General features: G+C 37.4%; 1 protein-coding gene across 1 annotated transcript in view; it reads right to left on the bottom strand.

Moving 5' to 3' along the window:
- Positions 1–1,611: 1,611 nt before the first annotated feature.
- Positions 1,612–23,901, bottom strand: part of LOC116167571 (transducin-like enhancer protein 4) — a 91,102-nt gene continuing 68,812 nt past the window's right edge. The window contains exons 6-13 of the mRNA XM_031482961.1: positions 23,413–23,650; positions 18,192–18,217; positions 3,554–3,655; positions 3,152–3,497; positions 2,911–3,103; positions 2,608–2,857; positions 1,932–2,555; positions 1,612–1,878 (exon numbers count right to left, since the gene is read on the bottom strand). Coding sequence (XP_031338821.1) covers positions 1,771–1,878; positions 1,932–2,555; positions 2,608–2,857; positions 2,911–3,103; positions 3,152–3,497; positions 3,554–3,655; positions 18,192–18,217; positions 23,413–23,650 — 1,887 coding nt within the window. The 3' untranslated portion in view covers positions 1,612–1,770. The remainder of the gene's footprint in view (positions 1,879–1,931; positions 2,556–2,607; positions 2,858–2,910; positions 3,104–3,151; positions 3,498–3,553; positions 3,656–18,191; positions 18,218–23,412; positions 23,651–23,901) is intronic.

The raw sequence follows: 23,901 nt of genomic DNA, 5'->3' as shown, positions 1-23,901 counted from the left end.
GAAATTTGGTATCTGGGGGGTTTTTAACATGAAAATCACGAATCTGAAATTAGTTTTTGAAAATTCGAAAAAAAAGTTCCACTGCAATTCTTGGCGGGACAACGAAAATAGAGATAATTCCACGAAATTTGTTGTGTACATACTAAACGAGTTAAGGAACAAAACAGTTTTTTAAAATAACTTTTCAAACAAAAGTTATACTCATTTGAATGTTGGTCCTTCGGGTCGCGAAGTGTCCCAAGCCTACTAGTAAGCCAGGAGCGTGTTCTTTTGGAAGTTATTTTTCAACCTAAGATTATGAAAATTTTTTATCATAGTGAAAAAGTATCATACGGAAAGTGATTTGACTTTTTCCCCTACCTTATTTAGATAATAAATAATCGATCAGCGCTTTAAGATACCTTGGTAGGTGTTTTAATCGATACATCGAATTTTTTAATCATTTAATGACCGAATTAATTCCAAATAACAAAATATCGACTCAAACCGTTAATCTTTTGTTTTTGCGACATTGTCAACCAACACATGCGAAATTATGGCTTACTAGTAGGCTAGGCTAGAAATGCAGATTTCAACACTCTTTGGGGGGTGGCTCCCAAACGAAACACGTTGGACCCTCGGTTTATTTGGAAAAAGTGCTTGTTTTGATGCCCTCTACAACCCGATTTTTTTTTTCGAACGGTCGTGTAACACCCTGTATATTTTTATCAAACATGACAGTACTATGAAGTTAGGTTATAAAAATGACAGCTATTCAGATTTTATTTGTCAATTTTTTTAAGTTGGCAGCAAATTTGCCCAAAAATGGCGGATGATTGCGGTACTCTCTATATCTAGTGACTTTAGTGGTGGGTATCAATTATTGCAATCACCGTTGTTTGGACATATCAAGATTTCATCAAATGTTGACGTTTTAGAAAGTATAAAATTTTTTTCCCGTCTGTATGTAAGTACCTGATGTACGTTCGCAATTACGTTGTTAATTACACGATCCCGGTATGGACATGTACACTCCTCGCATGATCTGCGACACCTTTATGTAGTACCTAATGGATAAAATTCTGCTTAAGACGCATTCATTCCTGCCGGTTGGTGGCCTGGCCTGGCGCATGGCAATAGGGAAGTGAAGGAGCTTAGGAATGGTCAGATGATCCCCCCCCCCCCATTTGATCGTGTTTTACAATGCAGACAGAATTTTTGATTACTGAATTAATTAACCTTTACATGATGTATCACAGATCTTATTCTGCAATTATTTAATTTTTTAGGGGACACATTTTAGTTGATAGACCCTGTATAAATTAAAATGAGAATAACTGGAGCTTTATACAACCCTTACGGAAACTGACCTTTGATTTTTTAGTATGGAGACAAAGATTATAGTGTGTGTGTTTATTCAATTGACATTAGGTGATAACGTTATTCATATTGACACAGATAAAATACCCTATCTATGATATTGATCACAGATAAAATACCCGATTTATCTGTGGTATTGATTATGATACAATTTTTCTTTCTTCATGTTGGTATGGGCAAAATTATTTTTAATGGCCTCACTGATCGTGGTGATAACTAGAAGAAAAGCAGAAAACCAAAATAAAATAAAAATCCTGTTAACTTTCATAGTTTATTTTACATTTAAGTATTGCTACTTTCCTATGCATGAGCTAAAAAAGACAAATTGTCAGTGTCAACGAGATCACAGCTTTTTGGTTTATGTACATATTTACTGTTATTTAAACTTATCAAACATATAGGTAAAGTGTCTTAATAAATAACTTCATATACAGTAGCCTTTTTGTCTCCAGAGCCTGTGACAATGTACTTGTCGTCGGCGGAAATATCGCAACTTAAAACACTTGAAGATTCTTTAGACTGGAATAAAAAAATATTAATGATGAGAGTTTAAACGTAATAGCTCAACATACCTGGAATATACTTGCACCATATGGTGTCCTCCATGCATTTAATAAGTTGTCCTTACCAGTTGACACAAACCATTTACCGCAGGCGGCGAATCTTAAACTAAGCACACAACTTTCGTGTAAATGTAACTGATATTTGTCGGGTTTAGCTGCATGTAACACTTCAACGTTTGAATTCTCCATACCGACTGCCAGCCATTCTCCAGTTGGGCAGAATCCCAAAGAAAAGATTTGAGAACTGAAATCGTGCTGCTGTAATTGCCTCCCCTCTCGTAGATCCCAACTTCTGACTGTGTTGTCCAATCCGCCAGTCCACAACTTAGTACCTTCCGCGGATATATCAATACACGATGCGCCATCTGTATGTCCTTGAAACTGACGCACCAATGTTTGATTATGCAAATCCCATACTGCGATATTTCCATCTGAACAACAACTAAAGCATACTTTCGAGTCGGGACTTATAGCTAACGCGTAACAAGCTGGCGCACTAGATGTTAATTCAGCTTTAATTCGCGGCGTCGGACTAGCTAAATCCCATATTGAGAGATTACTGGCTTCGCCTCCAACAATTAAAGTTCTTCCATCTGGCAATAATTTTACGGATCGAATATAATTGTCTCTTTGCTATAATAAAGATGGTTAAAATTGGTGGAAGATTGGATTTAAGGCACCTTACCAAACAATCTAACTGAGAAACTGGGCTTTTCGAACCCGGCTGACTAATATCCCAAACTTTTACACACCCCTTTCCTCCAGTATATACGTACTTCGTTGGATTCGAGATTGTTACTGCACATACAACTTCGCCATGACTCAAAGTGTTAATTTGCCTCGCATGGCGTGGAATTCCTGGCCCTATTAACGCGTCTGGTGGAAATGGTACAGGTTGCATTTGCCCATCCGCGCTTACGTGAAATGAGTACGCACTAAGATGGTAAAGTAATTAGGACTGATTATGTCTTGTTGGGATAGTACTTACGGTTTGCCTCCAGGGATGCCTCCAAGACCAGGAACAACAGGAGCCCTCATTTGAGAATGAGGATCATAGCCAACTTGCAGTGGAGGTCTTGGATAATTGTTTAAAGCTGGTGGGAGATTGTTATGAAGAGGACCATATCCACCGGCTGCAGCGGCCGCCGCCGCAGCTGCCGCCTGCAGATCGTGAGGTCCACCTACAAAAGATGCATTAGTACCATTACTTTGAAATGGTGGAAGTATACCATTCGACATAGCTAAATATGGGGGGTATTGCCCTAAGGTTGGCGGTTTGACAACTGGTTTTAGTCCGCTACCACTTGCCGAAGAACCAGAGGGAACTGATGTTGGGGTTATCGATTTGGAAATTGGAGTGCTTGGTTTGTCGCTGTCCAGTTTTTTTGTTGAGGGAGTTGATGCGTTACTTGATGTTCCTGACCGTGGACTGTGAGGGCCTGGATGTTCCTTTTTTGCTGACAGTTTGTCAATACCGTTCTCACGCGGTGAAGCCGTTCCATTTGGAGGTGACACGGGATCTTCAGAAGCGTCGTCAACAACTAAGTCTTGATCACTTTTCTCACCGTCACTATGCTGTAAAGCAAAAATAATTCAAATTGTTGTCATAGATAGTAACTTAAAATACTTACATGGCCCATGTCCTTTTCTTCCTTTTTTACTTTTTTATGGTCAGGTTCGGGAGACGTTCTGGATCTATACTTTTCTCTTTCGGCAGGTGATATGGAATTTCTCTGCAAAAGAAGTATTTTTAAATAAGCATCATAACAAATATAGGGATAGCCGAATTCCAGTAGTTGCAGTAACAAACTTATATACCTAGTTAACCCTCCACCGCGAGCGTATTTTCACATCGGTACTTTTGCGCGTAGCGGCATTTGCAGCGCTCATTGGTGATTTGATTTTTTTAACCATCACTGTTGATAAAAGGCAGTCGAATCGAAATGCTGCCGACGCGTGCAGTGGTGGGTTTATAGTTCGTAATACAATTCATCTCAATTCTTTTCATTTAGTCTCGCATTATTTTCATTCCTTAATTTATTTCTTAGTTCTAACCCTTACATTTATACAGCGTGTTTCAAAATGAATAGAGGGGTTTTAACATGCTATACTAATATTTAATACATCAAACTTGCTCACAATTGTTAGGTATATCAAATGAAAGAGAAACTCAAACAGTTTTACATAATAGCCTACAAGTGTTTAATGTGAGCACCATTCGTCACTTGGCATACGTCAAGACGGTATTGTAACGGAAATGCTCCAGACGTGACGTCGCCTTTAGCGCTCTGGAATTTTCTACGCGTATTCTAGAATATTCGGAACTTACATTGCTTGCGTGTATAAATGGTTGCAGACCGAACATCGCGGGAGTCTACTATCGAACGAGATCGAGCACGGAAATATAAATTGCGAAGTGTGTGTGATATAATAATCGATATAAATTGTACGGTTTTTATAGTGTTTTAGTTTTGTTTAATAAATATTGATATAAATCGAACCCGAATTTATAAATAACGTTACATTGGTGACAGCGGTGGGATTAATTAAATTAATTAAAAGTAAGTTTAAATTAAGTGCTTGTGCTTGTGTATGCCTGTAACAAGATCTGCTGCCGCTAAAATGGAAGAAACGATGCTCAATTTGCTCCAGCAAATCCAAAATGGCCAACAGGTGTTGCAACAAGAAATGAAAAGCAACCAAGAGAAGTTGGAAGAAAATTCTAGAAATTTTGAAGAAAATTCTAGAAATATTCAAGAGAAGTTCGAGAAAATGGAAGAAAATTCTAGAAAGATTAATGAAGAAAATTCTAGAAATATTCAAGAAAAGTTCGAAGAAAATTCTAGACATTTTGAAGAGAAGTTCGAGAAAATGGAAGAAAATTCTAGAAATATTCAAGAGAAATTCGAGAAGATGGAGGAAAATTCTAGAAAGATTATCGAAGAAGTTGAAGAAAAAGTTGAAGATAGAATTACGGAAGTTTCCAAAACATTTAAAGCAACATTCGTTGAGATTGAGCACAAGTATGAAGAGCTGCGCGAGCAATTCTTGCGACTGATTACGAAAGAGCGTACTAGTAGTGCTCCAAAAACAAATACTAGAGTAGAAGGCGACGTTCAGCAAGCCCGAGTAAAGCCACCTACTTTTGATGGTAAGATTCCTTGGACCACGTACGTTCGACAGTTTGAAGCGGCGGCTGCGGCAAATAAATGGACTCTTCAAGACAAAACTACAGCCCTGATTCTTGCTCTGAGAGGAGATGCTCTGGATGTGTTGCGGACCATCCCCGAGGATCAACAGAACTTCCAACAAATAGTAGCGCGACTTGAAATGCGATATGGCGATAAACACCTTCAGCAAGTTTACTATGCCCAAGTCAAGAACCGAATGCAGAAACCTGGAGAAAGTTTGCAGGAACTTGAAGCGGACATCGCTAGACTGATTCGAATGGCATACCCTACGGCACCGGAGAGCTTTCTTGATCAACTGGCTGTACAAACATTTATCGATGCCGTTCGTGATGGAGATGCCCAGCAGGCTTTGAGACTGGCTAGGCACGACAAAATTGAGAAAGCTTTGGCCCATGCGTTAGAATTCGAAGCCGCCAAGAAAGTTAGTCATGGAAGTGCGCGAGTACGTATGGTGGAACCTCGCAGTGAGAGCCGGGTAAGAACCATCGAAGAGGAAGGTGGCTCTGAAAGTTTTGAAGAAAAGGTCAGTAAAGTAGTGGAAGAGAAGATCAATAAAGGCCGATTCTCACTTTCGTGCAAAGAACCGGCACGGCACATACTCGGCACGGGCAAAGTTTTTTGAGTTCAATTCACACTGCGACACGCTTGCCGCAGGTAAGCAGTTTCTACGTGAGTTTCAACTGTAAAAATGTTCGAAACTTTCACGTTAATTAAAATTGGTCTAATATTAGATGATGAAGAACAAGAAAGTACATATTGCAGAAAAAGAAAAATACGTTTTTGTGTACATAAAATGCATAAGAAGTATCTTTTATGACCGAAATCATTTTCTTGGACACATTCAATCAGCATCTCATCTTGTTCCGCTGAAAAAGTGTTCCTTTGCTGACCCTTCAACCTTTCTTGTATTATGAAAAATGAACGAAAGTCGGCCACCTGCACAGATTGTATTCACACTTGTCGGAACGTGCACGGTACATGCCCGGCAAATATTGTTTCGGAAGAACGCTGCGTGCAAAGGCCGTAGCTTGCCGAGTCGTTGCTCGCATAGTGTGAATTACACCCCAAAAAATTCATAAGATTCAATAATATAGATATTTTGCCGAGTCGGTGCCTTGCCTGTGCCGAGTACGTGCCTTGCACGAAAGTGAGAATCGACCTTAAAGCAATACAGTCACTGGCAAAGAAACGTGAATTGCAGCGAGATTGGACACGTTCGCCGCAACTGCCAAAAACCATTGCAGCAGTCGGAAAACTAAGAAAGGTCGACAGGAAGGGGCTATCGTCGACCTGCAGAAACAAAACCCCGATCTTCACTGTAAACATTTCGTCGTCTGGAAAAGTTCACAATAATGCAGACGCTTTGTCAAGAAGACCGTGCAAGGACAACTGCACACATTGTTCTAAAATAGAAGACAAGATTGGCCATCTGCGACGAACAACTGTAGAGAGTGAGGAATGGAAGCCAAGCGAAATCAAAACGGCCCAAGAAAACGACCCAAGTATAAAAACTGTTCTGAATTGGATGCGCCACGGACAAAGACCAGGCTGGCAGGACATTAGTGCCACAAGTCCTGAAGTAAAGAGTTATTGGGGCCAATGGAATAGCCTGACTCTGAAAGACAACCTGTTGTATAGGACCCTTGAAAGTGAAGATGGCACCGAATCGACGCTGCAATTAGTAGTACCTAGAAGCAAAGTGTCGGAAGTATTGCGAAAATTGCATGACGGCGCTTCCGGAGGACACTTTGGTATTACGAAAACGTTGCAAAGGGTACGTGAGCGATTCTATTGGTCAACCGTAAAGAAGATGTCCGGCGATGGTGTCAAAAATGTGAGTTATGTGCTACTGGAAACGGACCAGTTTCCAAGAAGAAGGCACCCATGAGGCAGTATAACGTTGGTAGTCCGATGGAACGAGTTGCTATCGATATCGCAGGACCGTTTCCCGAGACAGATGGCGGAAATAAATATATCCTTGTCGCTATGGATTATTTCACAAAGTGGACTGAAGCTTACGCCATTCCAAACCAAGAGGCAGCAACAGTTGCAGAAGTGTTGGTAAAGGAGTTCTTTACACGTTTTGGTGTTCCTATAGAAATCCATTCAGATCAAGGAAGGAACTTTGAATCGGCTTTGTTCCAAGATGTTTGTCGATTGGTAGGAGCCAATAAAACAAGAACAACACCTTTGCATCCTCAGTCAGATGGAATGGTTGAGAGAATGAATCGAACGATGGGTAAATATCTTTCAAAAGTCGTGGCAGAACATCAGAAAAATTGGGACCAGTACCTCCACCTGTTCCTTATAGCATATCGATCAGCCGTCAACGAGACCACGGGTCAGACTCCTGCCTGCCTTATGTTGGGTCGTGAACTACGCCTTCCATGTGACCTCGAGTTTGGGCGTAAACCCATGAAGAATATGTCGCAGGTGAAAATTATGTTGACCAACTAAAGGCGAAGATGAATGACATTCACGACTTGGCTAGAAGTCATATTCAGATTGCCAGCGATCGCATGAAAAATCAATACAACCTCCGCTCGGTCAATGAAACTTTTGAAGCTGGAGATCTGGTATGGCTGCACAATCCACAGAGACGAAGGGGTCTTTCTCCCAAGCTACAAAGACAATGGGAAGGTCCATATGAGGTGATCAAGAAAATAAATGACGTGATATATCGTATCAGAATGAACCACCGGAAACCGAAAGTTGTCCACATTAATCGACTCGCACGATATGCCGGATTCAACAACAACGAAGAAGTTAGAGGTATTCGAGAAGAGGAACGCAGCTTTGGGATCGAGCCAAACTTTAACGATTTTATGTCAAATTACGCCCAGCGGAAGAAAGCTCGATTTGGCGTTACTCAGGAAATTTGTCAAAATATTTTTGAGCTTCCGGTTAACGTTTCCATCGCCCATTGTGTCGCCGAAGACCTTCGCATGGGTAGAGGTATGGCTTCCGTATTCCGGAAAAGATTTGGAAGAATAGACGAGTTGATAAAGCAAAGACCACGAGTGGGTAAAGTACTGCGCTTGGAAGATAGTCAACGCTCTTTGTTCTACTTGGTTTCAAAGAAAACGTCAGAAGGCAAACCCACCTATGAAAACCTCTGGTCTGCTTTAAAAAACTTGAAGAAACTCATGGCATACTATGACATAAATAGCTTGGCGATGCCGAAGATTGGATGTGGTTTAGATGGGTTGGACTGGAAGATAGTGCGAACCATGATCGAAGTGATTTTTAGAAACACTAGCGTTCGAATTACAGTATGCTGCTTCAACCCACAGGGGACGACCCTCCGCAAAACTGTGGACTGTTACTTTTTTAAGAAAGGTGTTTGTCGAGCAGGCTCTGACTGCAGATTCCGACACGAGGCATTAAAAAGTAATACTAACGCAGTTTCTGAACGAGACGTCCAGAATTAAGAAGGGGGCAGTGTAACGGAAATGCTCCAGACGTGACGTCGCCTTTAGCGCTCTGGAATTTTCTACGCGTATTCTAGAATATTCGGGACTTACATTGCTTGCGTGTATAAATGGTTGCGGACCGAACATCGCGGGAGTCTACTATCGAACGAGATCGAGCACGGAAATATAAATTGCGAAGTGTGTGTGATATAATAATCGATATAAATTGTACGGTTTTTATAGTGTTTTAGAATAAATATTGATATAAATCGAACCCGAATTTATAAATCACGTTACAGTATGCTAGTTCTTCCCAAACTTTGATGAGTGTCTCATTAGTAATTGCTGCAACAGCTGTTTCAATCCTGTTTCTTAAATCGGGAAGGTCGGCTGGCAGTGGAGGCACATACACACGGTCCTTAATAAACCCCCAAAGATAAAAATCACACGGGGTTAGGTCGGGTGACCGTGGAGGCCATGCGAAACAAGCCCTGTCATTAGGCCCCTTACGGACAAAACGCTTTCTGTTCTTTAGTTGCCATCTTTGCTATTAGCGCTTTCTAGTGGATTGCGGCGGAAACATACGCACTGATGCCAACAAACAAAAACTGTTTGAGTTTCTCTTTCATTTGATATATACGGTTTTCGCTATAAATAGCGTTGCACGTCATCAACAGAAGAAAATGGCATGCCAATTTAAATCAAGATTTGGCGGATTTATATTCATTATTATTTAGTTACTTTTTAGGAGAATAAGTTGACAGATTCGGAATTTTTTTTACAATGTTGTCAAACGTTATTTCGTTATTTGTTGACATTTGACACTTTGGTTCGGTTTTTGCGTGTGAAAGTTTTCGGTTATTCTTGTGGTTGTTGTTATTCATCTTCGCTCTTAGTGCAAAAAAATGTGTTCTTTTCAAAACAAAATTGCTGTTTGTTTGTGTACATTCTACCGTTATTTGCATTCGTACTCGCCACAATGCCGAAACATTTGAACAGTAAAGCGAAGGAACTCGGTGCCTCTTTAATTCAATATTTTGAACAGGAACGAGATGATGGGGGTCCCTTATTACCATTAGGTTCTGTTCGAGAGGTAAGAATGGTTTCAATTACTTCTATTAATTGTGATTACCTTCAGCGCGTTGCGGCCTGGTTGCGGCAGCATTAAATTTAAACATTTCTATACGGTCAGCAGAATTTCCCAAGCTGTTGAACAAAACAAAGCTTTGATATCGCCACCAAAGAAAGTTTGCCGAAAGGTTACAGACACACAGTCATTGAACATTTTAGATACATTGTGCAGTGGCGGATTTATACTTTTGCCGCCCAGGGGCTTTGGGAAACTTGCCGCCCCTAGATCATTCTTACCACAAAAATAGCCCACAACTTCATAAATCCTATGGCTAAAAAATAAAATCGCAATCTAAGGGAGTTTATTGGTTCGTGGAATATTCGACACCAGAACAAAATGCTTATAAGTAATAAGTATTTTTATTTGATTATTCAACTATTTATTGGATTAATCAAAAAAATCCGCCTCTGACATTGTGCTGCATGCTGGTTGCGAGAATGGATTCATTTCTGGGACAGATCTCGTATTTGCATCTAAAAGTACAGGCGATTACCACGGAGAAATAAATCGTCAAAACTGTTTACATTGGTTTGAAAAACAATTATTAGTAAATTTAGAAGAACCAAGTGCTATCGTATTGGACAATGCTTCTAACCACAACACCTTATTGACACAAAATCCGAACAACATGTGGAGAAAACCAGATATTCAAGATTGGTTACGCAATAAGAGAACCGAATTTTTTGAAACCGATTTCATATCAGCTTATGTTGATTATCATTTTATGTAGTTCAATAAAATTTCTTGTGTTTTTGTCTCGGTTGAACTTCTAGGTTCAAATTCCACTACAGCAAGAATTGGCCATATGCTCTTGTAACATAACGTAAAATCAGTCAAGATTTCAAGCCAGCATGAACTTGATATTTATTTGCTGATCGCCTATGCAATGGTTTATAACTTCCGAAACATTTACATAATGCCGCAATGCCCACATTCCTCATCTTTCTGCTCACAACGGCAGCGATACGTTATAAACAAAATCCTAATTAATAGTACTACAGACTTAGACTGCGCTTTCCTTGAACCCGTCGCAGCACAGTAGGAAGGGGTTTTATTTATGCCCAGTGGGTTGGTTTCACACATAGATCCCAAAAAATTATCTCTGAATTTTCTAGTTCATCATGGTAGAAACATAACCTAAAAGTGTTTCCTAAATAAAAGATTAATATATCAGCATACCTTGGAAATATTTGGCAATGCCGTGTATTGTTGACGTCATCAAATCAATGACGTGCAACGCTTTTTATAGCGAAAACCCTATATCACTTGTGGCTGTAAGTTTCATCTATCAAATATTATAACATGTTGAAACCCCTCTATTCATTTTGAAACACGCTGTATTTTCAAATTCGTTCTTTTCGGCTCAGTTCAGATATTTTATTTTCAAACGAGAAAAGTCGCATAGAAAATCTAAAAGAAAGCTTAATTTGGTGCCGACGGTCCGCGTAAAACGACCGTATGAGTTATAAAATATTAATTCTCAGACTAACCTAAAGCACGAAGTATAATCACGCTATTTAAATGAGAACTTGGCCGTTTATGTAATCCATAATCAAATAAGTCAGTCAAATTTATTTTCAAAATTAGAGGTGTTAACAATAAATTAATTTGAGGAAGATAACGTCAAGAAAATATTGGGTTGGATAATTTACGGCAGCACTTAAGCGAATATAATGTATACGAAAACAAAGACTTCCATTTAATAGTGTCGTTGAATTAACTATATGTCTTACACTAAAGTGCTACTTAGTCACTTTTCTCAATAAATCAGTCGAAGTACCTTATAATTATTGCAGTTTACGACATCGCATCTAAAAGGCTTCCATAAATAACATCTGTTAGTTTCGCTTGTATATCGCGATAATACCGGGATTTTTACTGCACCAAAGGGGCGAAACCCTCGTTCTCTACGACAGATTTGTAACAGTTTTATTTTCTCAAGAGACTTAAAAGGACTGTACCGTAAACATTGCTTTCTTTTTCTCCAAAGTTTTTTTTAAGCAATTAACCGAATTGAAACCTTTACTAATTAAGAAAGGTACGTTTTTCTGCATCGCGTAATTAGTATAGATAGATTGCTACATTAAAACAAAACAAATTAAAGGTAGAGGTTTACCCACAAAGTTGCCAAGAGTTCGTTTAGTGGTTTTGTGGTCCATAATAGAGCTAAGAGTAATTTAGTTGGACGTGCTTACCGCTACGAGAATTACATTACCAGAGAGAATCGCCGAGAATACAAAAGGCGTCTGATCATTTTAACGGAAGTCGGGCACAAGCGGGAAGCTCTCGACTAAATATAATTTTCCAGCTGAAAATTTTATCAAAGTATCTGGACTTTATACGGGTTTCTCTTCTTTTACGAATAAATTTGAACATGTGGAGATTTAAATAAGCATTAACACACTTTTAAGCGATGTATCAACGATAAAAGTTACCATTTTTGGTTTGAAAAGTAGGAATGATTGTACAAAATAAAAATACATTCACCGAACGAATTGTTTGCGATGATAACCACCCTAGCTTTTTTTTTTATCTTCAATTGTTTTTGTGATTTACTCATTTTGGGAAGAGGTCTATCGATATAAGCACATGAAATAATGATATGATTAGTACATTGCAGCTAAAATGTTTCGAATTTTTGATGTAAGCCATCTTTAGGTCAAAAATTCAATTACCTCCCAATTTTTTATTGGTGAGGTTAATATAACTATTAGCAGCCAATTTACAGGCCACAATAAGTAATACGTACTCATAGATTCCTTTTTCGCATAACTATGAACTTTTCTAACTTGTAACTTATATTAACCGAAACCTGTAACGTACAAATTACATTAAAAAATATTGGTACGTACTTATTGCCAAAAATGAACAGTTCCCTTATGCGATCTTCTGGTCTTCGTTAACAAATATAGCAAATCAGATTATTTTCGAAGTTGAAATTTTTGATCCGAAGTAATAATGCGGAAACATAATAAGGTACTTATATTGCTGTACTTAAATTCATTAGTATATTATTAATTACGAGGAACAATAGGGAAATCCTTCGTATATGTAATGTTGTTCGAAATCAGAGGAAAAGTGTGGGCGAATATAACTTCCGCAAACAATTTAATCTTCAACAGAATTATCTATGAAGTAAAAACACATTTTTATCAATAATTATAAATTTTGTAACGAGGTAGAGGGTAGGGTAGTCAGAGTAAAAAGTAATGTTCTTGAATATCATTATTCTTTACATTCACTTACCTACTATACGAAACATTAAAAGCGGTTAAATTGCCAGTTACACATAATTATTTGTAAGACAGTCAATGGAATTATTCCTGGACAATATTTTTAATCCTGACACCACACGCACTTAATTATATTTTTGAGACTATAGCAACATAACCACCCAAAAGTCAAAGGTGGATCTTATTCGGAAATTACCTGGGAAATTATGCTAATTACGTATTTTTTGAGTGTAGGTATTTCTTGGTTACAATTGGGGGCATGTCCTTTCTGTATGATACTAAACAATTTTAATAACTAGCAAAAAAAGCAATTTATTTACTTGTTTACTTACTTATTATTGTTACTCAACCAACAGACGCAAAGGCACAGTGTTAATAACATAAGTTTAAATTAATTAAATTTATAAAACAACATAACACCAAACAAATATTGTGTAGACACCATAACAAAATAATAAATCATAATAGGTACGCAAGATAACATATAAGTAATGTAGCAATGAAATAAATTTAATAAAGAACTGTTTTATATGCATAAGAGTCGTATTATATAACATGTTCAGATATTTTATTAAAGGTATGACACGTTTGGGGATTTTGAAACTAAGTTGGAATGTGTGTTTTACAATAAAAGGTTATAATTATGACTACCAGAACAACGTTGCGGTTAAAGACATATCATTGATAATAATGCACTAATAATACAATCTATATTGTGATTCACAACGTTATAAAGAAACGTTATGTAAAGTATTTGTCATCGAATGTGCAAAATATGTTGAATTTTAAAGTAATATCCCTATAGTTTTATGATTGCAGCCTTGAAAAACATCTTTTTTTAATTTTTTCCAAATGGATTTTCGGATAATTATAAAAGAGGGACCATTATTAAATAGTGCGAATATTTCGCCCAGCTATTTTAACAAAAACGTAAAAAAAATATTCATTCCTCTGGTTTCATTTGTAATATTTTGGTGTTATGATGCAGTTAAAGAGCAAAACTTTTGGTTTAATTTGATCAATGGCAAGTTTTGTATAGGAAAAACATAAGCACACTGTGACGTTTCGGAGGTACTGTTACCCTTTTGCCCACCAACACCATCTCTCCCGTATTACAATTTAAATTTAAAAAAATAGTCTTCGCAGGGACGAAACGCATTTTTGTGAGGCAGATTAGTATTCTTATTAGCCAGTTTTTGACTCCACTATCAATAAGAACTTGTCGAAGGCTGTAACGTTCATTTACTTCACAATTTAAATATACTCTTATTTAAAGTGTTATTCTTACACTATCTAGGTATTTCCTTTATAACCCTGTTTAGTCAGATGTAGTTAGATGAGTATTATAGGTTTCATTTGCAATAGTTCTTTATTTTCGCCGCTAGAGGTCATGCAGATGTTTCCGTGATCCTGTTTTCTTCCTGCGTAGGCATTCCCTGTATGAAACCAGATTCGATCATATACTTGTAGAAGATGCACGCCATTTTTCTTCGACTTTCGTCATGCCTGTTTAAAGAATTTTTAATAGCTCTATGTTGATGACGTTTTTCTCTTGTGATTTGTTGTCTAAGTTCTAAGGCCGTTTACGGTATTTACCTACAATTGCGTAGTTACTTTTCTTTATCCTAATTTACTCTTTTCTTCATTATTGTCTACCTGATTATTGCTATCTATAGATATCGATATTATTGGTGCAAACCGCGGGCGACCAACCTACTTACTTCGAATATACGTGAATACTGTCCCTGTTTAACTGCAAATATTTACGAAACCTTTTGGAGAGTATTGCTCTTGTGAACTGCTTCGATCCTTCTAATTCTACATACATAATTTTGTCGCTCCGATGATTCATTCCTGTTAGTTTGATTACGTTGTACCCTTCAGATTAGTTTGTTATAAGAAGGCATAGTAACGTAGTTTTCTTGAAGTTAACGTCACGTTTATACTTTTATTATATATCCGATTTGTGCGGACAATTCGTCGTCATTAAAAATTCTGCTTTTGTTTAGTAGGTAAATTGAATTAGCGGTTCTTATTGAGTGTTAATTACGGTTTTACTATTCGTGTTACCTGATTAGTATCGAAATGGTATCGCACGATAGACATTGTTATAGCAATATGTATGTGCACTATTTCTCTTGTTTTTTTGTTTGTGTATTTAATCCGTTACAGATAACAGAAAAGCATCCTTTTGAGTTCAAAAGGCCGTTAAGACCAGAGTTTAAATGTTATATTTTATTTGCGACGACTCCTTGATATAACGTTTGATTACATACTGGTTTTCGATACAATCGAATTTTAATTACTACATTTGTTTGAATAGTAATTTATAATTATATAGCTCCGTTGGTTTCTGCGGAAGCCTGTTTTGATATCGATCTTGACTACGAATTTTTTTTGCTAAAAATTAAGTTAAATTTTAACGTTGACATTTTAGATCTAATCTTACAGTTTTCTATTTGTAATACTTTGAGATCATTTATTAAATCATCTTCAATTAGGGGCCACAATTATTGTTAATGTTCTACTTTGTCGATTATTTTATTTTTTTAGCTTATCAAGACCAGCGTAAGGATCTCTTAGTCTCTCTTGTTCCCCCTATTCTTTTTCTCTGTTGAAATTTAATAATTTAGTAAGTGGCGACTATCCGGTTTATTATATTTTCTTTTGCTACATTTACTTTTCCTGAGCGTACCGTGTGCTTATCTAAAGGCAATTTTGTTATATTCCCCCAAAGTGAAAGTAACAAGGCTACCACATATCCTTTGACGGTACCCACTCCCAAAGTCCCATTCACCCGCAATTCGTGTTTAAAGTTTTAACTCCACCATCAGTAACATCTTGTCGGGGGCTACCACATTTCCTTTGTTGATATCCACTTCTGACACCCCCACAGTCATATAAATGCTCCACTTTGGTAGGTGGGGGTGGGGGTGAAGTGTACTTTATATGCTATTTATATTTTTATTTTTTCCTTGGCTGGTGAACTAAGATTTGAAGTTGAATTTTTGTTAAAATTAATGTAAACCGGTAACCTCCAAAAGAATAAGAATGGAAATCATGGTAGGTAATGTCAGATTGCTGCCCGAGTTGCTGCCCCTTCCGGCTTCCATCCGTTTTAATAAACAATTTCGTGGAAGTGTGAGAAAGCACGCAGATGGAATTACGGTAACACAAGGACAGGGTCCCGACTCCTGGGGCTAATCACTCTGGGCGCTGTTCGCTAATCAATTCGGGAGAGATGAGGAGAACTTTTTAACCCACTGTTGCTCACAATCGCGTATGAGTAACAAGTATTACAGTCTGCGGGATAAAAGTTCACTGTGAGCCATTATTTTTTGGCAAATAAATTATGTATGTATGATTTATTCAAAATAATGAAAAGCTTTTCGCGCCGCCACAAGTGCTAGGTCGCAATACAGACTTGCGACCCTGTATATTGTCCTTGTGGCTCGTTATGGTCGAGGATAGAAACATTGATTGCAAATTTTATTTCTGATCAAATAGTTCTTAAACTCAATGGAACAAATCGAACAGTAATGTGCTTGTGCATAGTCACTAATTGAAATATTCACAATTGGCGATTTAGTGAGCAACTTTGTTGATTCGTTACATCTCTCTTCCGCATGCCAAAAAAACCCTTCATGGCATTGTTGCCTATGCCAACGGGGCATTAACAAGTCCCCGATTGTCCAGTATGTTTAGCACAAAGAGCCATCGTTTGCTGAAATTGAAGTTCGTAGGGAGTGGGTATATTGTTTCTCTACTGTTCCGAAAATATTAAAGTGATCCTAGTATATAGATAGTAAGCAAGCTCAATTAGTAGAGCTATAAACGCACGAAATGTCGAGACTCAAAAAGATATGTTAATTTCGACTATAAAAAGGATAAAACATTTTGTCACTTAGAAAGTGTTACGTTTTCTTTTAAGATTCTCAAATTAATAATCTACAAGTGAAATGAATTACTTATTTACTTTATAAAGCATCCTCTTCTATGCAAATTCAGAACATATACATATTAAATCCACTTTCATGTCTACCCCAACTGAAACAAAATAATTTTATGGTAACCAGCTGCTGTATCCGGAGAATTTGCGGCATTTCGGTAATTGCGCCTTCATTTGCATGTTCCTCCTCGCATTATGATTTCTGGTGGCACGGCAGGCAAGGATGTTTACGAATTGCTTTATTAACAATTCCTATTGCAGGGGTGGATTTACTCCGGCTCAATCGCGATATGGTGTCTTGCTTCACTTCAAACCACGGCCTAACCGCCGGCTTCATGAGTTTACAGCGAAACCGCAGCTAGTGTTGTGTATTGTGTGCGCTGCGGTTTGAGGGTTAATTTGCTTCTCTTTCCCTTTGCATAACATCGACCTTATAAATATAACTTTACATAAATGTAAGGCGCAACCGAGGAGAGCCTCGCTTCAAGCATTCCTAAATGATTTCGTGGAAACGATTGCGTCTAACCGAAACAGGCGAATTTTCCCACGATGTGCTAGATGCTACCAAAAAAGTGATGGACCAATCGATCGTATCTTTGTAACAAATCGGACATAGAAAAACGTGCATAATTCGTCATAAATTGTCGAATGTCAAAAAGTGCGCATTATTCAATTAAGTCCAGCAGTGTCTACAATTTAGTCACATCCGTTCGTGTCACTCGACGCACATAACCCCAGGGTGTAAAACAGGGGTTGTTTCCCTAATAAGGGGTGACAAATCACGGCTGCATTAGGCTCGCAAGGGAGAGCTTCTTCAAGATTAGAGACGGGATTGTATCGAAACAACTGTTCCATGTTTGTACTGAAACTGGGAAATTTTTATCGGCAAGCTTTTTTGTTTTAACGCGAAAAGGCCTTATCTAAACGTGCGCAAATAATACACCAGGTTTTTCTATACACTTACGACCCATATTACATTTTGATGACACATACCCTCCTATAGAGAGGGTTAGTTATGCACACGAGTTCACGCCGTCACATGTTCTATTATGCTATTATGGAATTAACTATACCAGGGATGTTTTACCATCCTCCATTTACCCTCTACATCTGTTTAAGGACCCGCTTGTTACAGTAACGCTTTAGTTATTACCCCTCGGTTATAGTCCCTCATAATAGGCCCAACGTTAGACCCCCTACATGTTGGTGTTGTTGTTCAATTTTGGGTTGCACCCTTCTACAGCAGCAAAAATTAAAAATGTAATATCTCGAGGCATAATTTATTCAAATCTAATCGTTTCGCGTTATTAGCTTTCATAAAGCTAGGTTATATTGTTGTTAGTAAACTTACATGACGTTCCTCGGCAGAATTAATCCCTGCAATAGCCAACAGAGCCACAACGGTCCAAAAGTGCGCGTGAACGAAAAGAACATGAAACAAAAGGAAAATACATTAGCGTCTGAATATTGCCCTAACCGATTTATGTGAAATCCACAGTAATTTATCAGTTGCAATTTAATAATGAAAATGCAAAAATAAAGTCATGATCAGAAAATAAAAATTAAGGGAGTTCCATTCATACAATGTGTGTATATGATATCAATTAAACTGCCTTTTTGAGCCAAATAATACAAACATATTTTATTTATTCATATCCCGAAAACGCTTTTCGTAAATAGAAATCCAACTGAAGTTATGTTTTTTTCTCTATTTTGTATTTTGATTTTTTTTTTATCCAGGCTTTTAAAAATCCAAACCATCCCCACAGACAATTAAGAAAATTTAAATTATTAGTACTAGTTTCGATGCAATCATCATCAGGATCTATCTTACAATCGCAATCATGGACCCTTAAAAACTTAAAATGCCTTAATTGAATATAATAGGTCACTTACATTCACGATTGATGGAAAATGCGACTTTCATATAGCGGCGACCAACACAAGAATCGTAGTAGATGATAAATCCTACACTAAAATCAATTGATGGTTTAAATTGCTCTAATTTCTCTGATAGACTAATTTGTAAGACACTCTCGTTAGTTTCGAGATTAATTTAGAATTCGGACAACTGCATAGATTTGGACGATGAACGCGTGTGGAAACTTTAATTACACTTAACGGCATGACTAAAACAAGAAATTATTTAAATGCCACCCACGTATGAAGTTATAATCTATTAAGCTCAACTAGCTAAATTAAGCGAATGAAACAATTCAGTTGCTCCTTATTTCTCAATATATAACAGAATCAGGCGAACGCATGACTTTCAATTATGGCATACAAAGTTTAATTTTAATGTCAGCTCTAATTTGAAGCAATTTGTGCTTTCTAACTTTGGCTGTAGTTGATATAATGGTTGTGATGTTATTATTTTTGGACGTTTCCGGGCGAGACATTTTTTTTAATCAAACCAAATTCGACAAATTTCAATTCTCACATCTAATGAAAGCAGACCAACCAAATGTGCGAATACAATCCGCCTAATAAAGAAGCTTTGCTTTCATTTTGTTACGTAGGTTTCGTTAATTTTATCAAAAAATGAGGGTTTCTTTTTTAACCAAGCTAGCTATTCTCTATTTATATAAAAACACCCTACGATTTAATAAAATATGGAAATTAAAGCACAATTTAACTTTTTGAAGTTATCAGTTATAACGCACTTTCAATTGCAATTATGAGAGATTACCAAAAAAATGTGCTGTGGCTAGCACACCTACGGCAGTCTACCAAAATCTTTTCAGCTCTTCCTTTTCTGTATAGAAATATGTGTACCAAATTTCGTTCAAATCGGTTCAGCCATTTAACCGGAAATCAGAGTACAGACATACCGACATCATCGAGATTTTGTTTGATTCGGATTCCTGGTGCTCTAAAACGTATATTTCCGTAAAAAAAAGTTTTCAATTTGAGTCATATTCCAAAACGCGTTTGGAACAAAATTTCGTCGAGATCAAATTTGTTGTATATTTGTATTGTATTTGTATAGTTGGGGGTGCGTGAGCACCTTTAACGCCGTTTTATGAAATATTTACACTTAACGTTACATTTTGTGAAAATTGGTGTATGGATTTTGTATTTTCTATTAGAACTAGAAAAGGTACCAAAATATTCCAATATCAAAAGATAAAGGAACTGATTTCAAACCAAATGTTTTGAATAATTTGAATTGTTATTAACCAAGTAAAAATGTATTCGTAAACGATATAGACCGGGGGCTGGATGGCCTTGAGTACGCAAAACCAGAGGACTGCATTCTGCCAATTGATCCCAGTTCAGAAAAGCTTGTAAAGCAATAATTCGGAAACCTATTGATTGGATTTTTTTATACTCCCTCCTCTTCCGCTGCGAGTTAGTTGATTGAGCGCATGTTATACAGTGAGTTTTTTTTAAATGCGAACATAGGAGTTTGCATTCAATGTAATTTCCCTATGTTCGATTAAAAAAAAACACATCAATCTATGATGTGTGCGCGGTTCACAATCCCAAATCGCGCAACTTGTGTGACTATGAACAGCAACTCTAGTCTTTATAATGAAGAGCACTCGGTAAGATTTTTTTAAAGGATTCATGTGAGGCCATAGCAACTTTAGGATACATTTTTCTTACGATCACTTGACCTCACAGGCCACGCGCTGACACCACAACTCATTGTGAACCAACCTTCAATTATTTGTAGGTCATGTGCACCTGGTATACTACTAATTTGATCTATTCAATACATAAATGAAGAAAATAAGAAAATAAATACCGAAAACAATTACAATAAATGTTCGAAGTGTCCTCCTTGACATTCTAGGCAATAACCTAACCGATTTCGTAATTAAATTGGACGGCGGTATTTTAAAAAATGTGACAGCTGTCAATTGTATCTACTACTCATTTGAACTACTCAATAGATTGATGTGTTTTTTTTTAAATCGATCTTAGGGAAATTACATTACATGCAAACTCCTATGTTCGCATTTAAAAAAAATTCACTGTATATCTATTTTTATAATTATTTTAGCGACAATTATTAGTTTTTTTTTAAATAAATAAACATAATTAAAGGTTAATTGTTAATAAAAAAAATTCACAAATCATCCGAATTATTAATCTACAAGCTTTTCTGAACTGAAATCAATTGGCAGAATGCGGTCATCGGGTTTTGCATACTCAAGTTGCCTACACGTAAAGTACTAGTGCTATGAACTTCTGCTGAAAATGTCCGAAGGCACTACCTTGAAAACTGTAGTAGTCGAATTTTCCACCTTGAGAGGGTATCATGGGCCATAGAATGCAGTAATACAGGGGGAGGACAATAAGCTTTCACCTGACACCTTCATGTCTTAATGCCCTACGGTAAAGAACAGTAAAGTATTTCTCCAACGCATGATAACACCCTGGGCGCGCTTCCTCTTCCGAATTGATTTACGAAGAAATCATTATTATGAGATCAGAGATCATACTTTGACCTGTCCGCTTGTCTGGGACCGTTGTCATGGTAACTCGAGGTAGGAGGATATTACCTAAATCTGCCGCTTGGTAGAGTTATAAATGAACATATTACAAACTTTTTCATTACTGATGCGTTTGCTGCGATTTGTTTCTTCCAAATTAAATTTTTTGAATAAATTACAACGCTTTCACTCTCAAGAAATGTAAGTACTACGGAGCCGATAGTGCGAAAAACGGTTCCTAAGAGTTATGCAACTTTCGGATTTCCGAAAAGTGTTTAAGATTACCTACTAGGTACTTATAGTAGGCTCTGTTTCGGGGGATGTCCGCAAAAATCCCATGAATTTCTAATGAAACCATTTGATTATCGAGGATCCACGGGAATGTTTGGTGCACCTCATTCAATCCCGAACGAATTGACCTAGGTTTTCAGGTATGACTGTTCTGATTTTGTAAAACTGAATCAAAAAGTAGTGTTTAACACCCTTTCAAAACCGTAATGTAAGTTACAATGTTAGTTGTCCAAACTCGACCTCGACCAGATACTTTATTTCGAAAAGACTTAAACTCAATGCCTTGCAAAGTTTAGAACAAAATTATGAAACAGTTTTTGCGCACGGATACAGAAGGTTTTATTGGTTTAGTGGTGGCTTCATTTATTTATTTTTATTAATTTATGAAAACTGTTCGTTGTAACTTCTGCTTTTTAGCCGTACCATCTAAACCCATCTATCAATAAAGTGGTCTACACAAAAGTTATAGAGGAATAAATTCTGCGTTCGACAAGATCAATAGTGGTTTTTTTGGATCACCCGTTTCCGTAAATTTCCACTTTAAAGGTGGACCAAGTGACATTTATTGTGTATATTATATTTAACTAAAATCCCACCAAAGCGCAGCAAGTGTAGTGTTTAATTGGTTACCCAGAAGACCTGTCAACCAAGAAAATAAAATCTGCCGAGCGCCTCCGCTGAAGCAAAACATACACTACTCCTGAGGTCATCTCCGATTTAATGATGGGCTCAGGGGCAATCCCTTCCCAATGACAAGAATAAAGCACGTCTTATCAGTTTGCTACACCATCAGGAAACATATATTTTTTCAAAACCTGAAAGGGAAACGGGCAAATATCAGAAGACCACTCATATTTCTCCACGTCAATGAATGTGACATCAGTCCAGCAAAAAAATGTATATCTATTTTTAGCACATTTTCCAAAAAGAAAATAAATGCTATTGTCCGCACTTTGTCCGTCTGTACCACTACTATTCCTCCAGTTTAAGCTTTTTCGTTGTGGTTTCTTTCTTATATGGTGTAGTACAGCCCAGAGACCAGAACGACAAAAGTTTATTTGGATTGGTCACTTCCTTTCCGAGTTATTACTGATTTTGTACGGGAAAAATGCGCTTTCGTCGGTCGCAAGTGACCACTTTCTTAACTAGTTTTCTCTTTTCTTCATACTTATAACTATAAATTGTGCTTCAATATTAGTACAAAGGAGTGCTATCGTACTATGTTTAATATAGTGTAATAACACGTTTTTCATAGATGTTTAAAATTTATTCAACTTCAATGAGAGTATGGGAACGGGTGGTCCAAAAATTTTATGGATTTATTCTACTGGCCTACAAAAACAACAGCGGACGCCACCTTCATTTTCTAACTAATCACGGAATCCTTATAAGATACTGATAACGGACGCCAAAATCATGTTTCTTGCTTCTTATGTGATGGTTTGTTTGGCTATATTTTCTCAAAAAACGATTGCAAAGCCCAGAGTGGGGGTAGTGTACCACATGGAATCCAAAAGCAAGAGCAACACTAACATCATTCCCTTAATTCCACATCCCAACACACGCCGTTGAAGAATCAACAATAAAATGAATTTATCTTGGTTTTTAGGCGAATAACTTGGTTCATACCTGCCCGTCCGTCTGTCTCATCTTAGCTAATAAACATTTTTTGCTTGGCTAACGAATTGTACGAACCAGGCGCCGCGCCGCAACAATAAATTACTGTCAAACGTACATAGTGTATGGAACTCCCTTAATATTAAAAAGAAATAGCAAACATTTAAAAAGTGTTGCTTAATCGCAACCAAAAAACTGAAACATAAAAGACCTAAAACTCACCACTAGTTGATTTTACATCATCTGACCGATGTAAATCAGGCTTAGCGGCTAACATGGAAAGTGGATGTTGTCCGGGAGCTCCTAAAGCACCCGAAAGGCCAAGTAAGCTCGCGGCCGAGCTTGGAGGTGCCCCAGCAAGGCTTGGGTGTGGCATCATTGGTATTGGCGGTGCGGCGTGTGTCGGAAGTTGCTGAGCGTGCATTTGCTGCAGTAATCTGGGTAGGTCCGGCCTTTGTTGCTGAAAATATTAAAAATAAATGTCATTCATTGTATTCGTAAGTTACAAAGTTTTTAGTCAATGAGAGATATTTTAACATCTCAAAAAGAAAAACATGTTTTAAAGCGTAACGCCGCCGTCGGTATGTAGACTTGTTTCCATAAGAGCAAAGGACTTGTGAACTGTAAATGTAGTGTAAACGCAAGTTCAACTTTAAATTGAGTAGAATGGATCCAAGACACGTGACAAGAAGTTATATTTTTATCTGGGTG

This window comes from Photinus pyralis, unplaced genomic scaffold (genome assembly GCF_008802855.1).
Source record: "Photinus pyralis isolate 1611_PpyrPB1 unplaced genomic scaffold, Ppyr1.3 Ppyr1.4_LG4, whole genome shotgun sequence".
In the NCBI taxonomy this organism is placed as follows: Eukaryota; Metazoa; Arthropoda; class Insecta; order Coleoptera; family Lampyridae; genus Photinus; species Photinus pyralis.
This window is presented reverse-complemented; position numbering and strand designations above follow the sequence as displayed.